The 4,575-nt window shown below is 38.6% G+C and overlaps 1 protein-coding gene across 2 annotated transcripts in view; it reads right to left on the bottom strand.

Annotated features, from left to right (window-relative positions):
- The window catches only part of nol12 (nucleolar protein 12), a 3,255-nt gene extending 1,813 nt beyond the window's left edge, over positions 1-1,442 (bottom strand). The window contains exons 1-5 of one of the 2 annotated variants that reach the window (XM_005737956.1): positions 1,261-1,442; positions 712-817; positions 558-606; positions 303-460; positions 101-198 (exon numbers count right to left, since the gene is read on the bottom strand). In XM_005737956.1, coding sequence (XP_005738013.1) covers positions 101-198; positions 303-460; positions 558-606; positions 712-817; positions 1,261-1,364 — 515 coding nt within the window. In that variant the 5' untranslated portion in view covers positions 1,365-1,442. The remainder of the gene's footprint in view (positions 1-100; positions 199-302; positions 461-557; positions 607-711; positions 818-1,260) is intronic. The other variant, XM_005737957.1, reaches the window with a different exon arrangement.
- Positions 1,443-4,575: the final 3,133 nt, after the last annotated feature.

Here is a 4,575-nt window from a genome sequence, read left to right as displayed (position 1 = left end):
TCCAACACTGGACACAAAGTCCAACGTTTTAATCTTAAAAGCAGGACACAACTGATCACAAGCTGCTCTCAATTAGAGATGTGATTAACAAACTGCTTACTTTTTGTTAAGTATTGGATTCCCAGCTTTTTTTGGCATTCCAACCATTTTCTCTTCCTCTTTCTCCCCCTCCACCTCATCGTCACGCTCCTCATTAGCCTTCAAAACAAGCATACTCAGTGTTAATGCAGTATTATTACCTTCAGTGTTATCTTCAAACTTAGAAGAACACACACATATAGCCTATTCAGATGATTACAGACCTTAATATTTACCTGGTTTGCTGCAGCTTCGAGAAGGCGAGCTCCTGTGAGGTCAAGATCACTGATGGTTGTCACGGTTACTGTGTGGTTGGGGTGATCGTACTGCATAGACTCTGTTGTGCTGGTTATTGCATCTTCCAGATCATCTTCGCCTTCCTCTGCAATACAGGATCACATAAAGGACAATGAAGCTACATGCACAGATTATGAGACATCAGTAAAATAACCAGAGCGCAAGTTTTCCTGTAAACTCACCGAGAGCTTCTGTCCTCTCCTTCAGCATCTTTATGTATTCCTTGTGTCTCTGTACGGAGACAAACACATTTAATACATTGCCTCTTTTCTCAACATGCTCAGGCGTTTAGCAAAAACAGGCTTTAAATCGGGGCTCTTTTCCATGAGGACTCACGTCTTCTCTGACTCTTATCTGCTCTTCCTTGATTTTCTTTCGAATTTCTTCTACTGCCGCTTTCCTCCTCTCCACCTTACGCTTGTGAAAGCCGGTAAGATATTCCCTGAGAGAGAAGCAGATTAAAGTCCAAAACCAAGATTTATTAAGCCAGACTTAGAAAGGTGTACTTTATTAAGGAGAACCTTTATAACTCAAACTGGAAGACTGGCTACAGTTAATTTATGAGGTTTACATTACCTAACAAAAAACTTTAGTCAAATAATAACATTTCTAGAAATTAACAATATTTATAAATGCAGGTATATGATAGTTTGAACACCATACACCATCAGCATTTTTAAATATGACGAGGAGAGTGGGAAGATGGGAAAGCCTCCACTTATTTGGTTAAAATCTTACACAAATTACACACATTTATTTCCAACAAGCTTCCCAAATAAAAACATTTACTAAAAGCTGGTACTAGTCCATGCTAATCAGCGCTAGTGCTATGATGCTAGCTAACATGTTGAAACAGTGTTTTCAGCGACGCGCTTTCAAACTCACTGTCTGTTTTTCTCGTCAAACGTTACGATGCATTTGTTCTCCCTCTTCTTCGATCCTGGCTTGAACTTAGCCTTTTTGGAGCCTTTGTTTTTAAAGTTTTTCATGTTGTGCACGTGAGTTCGCTAAGTTACTATACCGCACGTCTGTTATTTTTGTCCGGGGGGGAACACATACCACATGACCTCTACAGTTCCAACAGTTTGATAGCGGCGTTTTAGTTTTTTGTTGTTGTTTTTTTTAAATTACATACACACTTGAAATAAAATAAAATAAAATTAGCGTGGTGGCTAGAACTGTTGCCACCATGTTATATTTTTTTTACATAACATCGAAAACAATTTGCGTGTTCTCCCCGTGTCTTTCTGTGTTGTTTCCGGGTACTCTGCCACAGTTTGAAGACATGCAGTTAGTGGGGTTAGGTTAGGAGGCGATTCTAAATTGGTTGTGGGTATAAATGTGAGTTTCATATTTAAAAATGAACTGAACTGTTCCGATCTGTCAAAGTTGTACCCCACCTTTCGCCCTATAACGATAGATGGGATAACCTCCAGCCCCCCACGACCCTGAATTAGATACACGGAAGAAAATAATGGATGGAATCAATCCATCAATCAATAATCATGTCAACAAACATTGCTTACCGGTTATATCAGTACAGTAGGAAATAATCTTTGACGTATTAACTATAAACACATCACAGAAGATGTACAGATGTAATTCTGGCCCCAGAAGTGTTTTTTGGTCTTGATCTGAAATATTCTTGTCATATCCGTGGATTAAAATCATCACCAGTGTGTATTGTTTAATAAGAGAAAGACGAGAGATTTTCTTTCTTTTGATCGATTTTATTTTCAGGGAAAATCCTCGTTATGAGAAGAGATGGGTGGACTCCAAAGCAAACCCGAAACTGCACCAACACAGAACAACATTTAGAGAACTTAAAATTAAGAAGATAAAAATACTTTCCCCTAAAATAAATATTTATGTCATACATAAATTTATAGCTCATGTTAATCCCTGTAATTGTATGATTTTCTCGTGTCTACTTATTTTAAATATACAATCCATGTACTGCAGTCAAGTCACTCCATTAAAATTAAAGGAGCGTCCTACATGTGAGCCCCTATGAATGCATCAGCTGTCATTCTGCACAATCACTTTTACTGAAAAAAAGAAGAAATAATAAATAAATCAAGGAAACCTTTTACCTTCATATTGTGAATATTATCAAAGCACATAACACTGTGTCCAAATCTGGTGCATTTTAAGTTTCCTCCAGCATTTTGAGCACTCATAACTTCGAATCATAATTGCATGGCTCCTTTCCCTCTCCTCCTACTGTAGGGGCTTACTGTGCAACCAGAAACGTCTCATCTCTGTAAAAAGTGCACAAGTGTTTCATTTGAAGGAGAAAACTCAGTTATCAAATTTCACTGGCCTTCACACCCAGCCAACGCCCACCTTCCCCTCTTTAATTTGCTCCTTCACATATTACTCATCGACAATCACCGAGTAACATACAGCATTTAGTAGAGACCAGTCACTCTCACACTTTCATGTGTCATTTTATTAGAAAACATTCAAATGAACAGATAAATTCAGACCATAAAAACACCTCAAGGGAAAAAAGACAAAAGAAACAAAATAAAAACAAACAAACACTCCAGCTCGCAGATGTTGTTGAACATAAATTTCTTCTTTGTGTAGTTTACCAGTCAGGGAAGCCTAATCTAAACTGATAGCAACACTTTCAGTACTCCTTAGATTACAGCTTGAGTTGACCTGGAAGACAGGGTACTGGAAACCTCTAATTGTATTCTAGTGTGTTTGCCCGTATTCTAAAATCAAGACATTACAATGTGCGCCAAAGAAAAACAAACAAAAAACATAGAAAGTGATCAAATTTACCATACCAAGCTAAAAAGTTTAAATGAAAGGATTCTTTAATAAAACAGATTTCCTCGGCTCCCGACCTTACGCTGCTCATACAAAACAATAACATAACTGCAAAACTGCTCCCATCTCCAGAAGCATTTATATTAATATTACAGAACCATTAAATAAGAAAGAAAAAGGAAAAATGATATTATAAATCCCGCATCATGTATAAGACCATCATTACAAATAAAAAGCAAATTGGACTACAATTTCACAAAGCACAAAGCTCCTCCATCAATCCAACGTGATGAAATATAATTTTTTTGTTTTCTTTACATAACATCGAGGCCTTTTTGCTTGCAATCTGTACAACATCAGTTCTGTCAGTCTGCAGAGGTTGACAACGCCAAACACCCCCCCCATTAAAACCTGTAGCTTTTAAAGGTGGTTTATATAGAGACGCAGCAGAGAAATTGGTTATTCTGCACAAACTTGTTTGAAATTCGATGCTTTTCTTTGCTGCAGTGAAAACATGTCACTACTCCACTTACAGCTTGTGAATTCAAACTGACCATACCTGTTCTACACGAGGGATATTTTCTTGTTTTTTTTATTTAAAACAAACAAAACAATCTAAAAGGCTCCAGCAGTTTTTCATAGGTGACTGTTCTCAGAGCTCTCTGCATCAGAGGATCCTCTCCAGACATTTACAGCTTGTACTCACTCCCACATACTAATCAGCCTCACACTGAAATGCAGTTTAGCGTAGTAGCTCAGCAGGAATCCCCCAAGTCTAAAAAAGACTGGGGTGGGGGGGTGAGATGGGCCATGGGCGTTAAAGTTCATGTCCCAAACTCTTATCCTCTGGTCTTCTTTTTCAGACCAAGCTACACCACCTGCCTCCCTGCTCTTCATGATGGAAATCACAGCTCAAAGATGTCGCTGTGCTGCGTGTCAAAAAAAGTGACACAGATTTGGGGGGTGGGGTACACCTTGAGTTCCAGTATGAAGATGATTGGTCAGTGAAGTCACACAGCTTCCTTTTTTTGCTCTCTTTCTTTGTAACTAAGAACTTGCTATTAAAGCTACTTCTTCTATGTACAACTTATATACAATCACATTATAAGTTTGAATGCAATTCATTTCTCATGTAAATGCACCAGCGTGCTTGTGTGTGTGTATTTAGGCATTTTCAAACTTGTAGCCCCATTGCTGCCTCCCTCTGTCATTTAAATGTTCCCCTGTTCTCTGCTTCATGTGTGACGGGGTGGAGCATGCCTGCAGCAGCAAACCAAACCCTGAAGTGTTGTTTCTGCTGCATCCTGCTGTTCAAGGAAAGCAGATCAGCTGTGTGTTACTGGAATGATGCTGCACTGGACTGAAGCACAAATCACTTCTAATGGTCACAGAATTCTGTTTTTTTTGCTCCACAGTACA

The sequence above is a fragment of the Pundamilia nyererei genome, unplaced genomic scaffold, assembly GCF_000239375.1.
Source record: "Pundamilia nyererei isolate P.nyererei 1_Seehausen unplaced genomic scaffold, PunNye1.0 scaffold00081, whole genome shotgun sequence".
Lineage (NCBI taxonomy): Eukaryota > Metazoa > Chordata > Actinopteri > Cichliformes > Cichlidae > Pundamilia > Pundamilia nyererei.
This window is presented reverse-complemented; position numbering and strand designations above follow the sequence as displayed.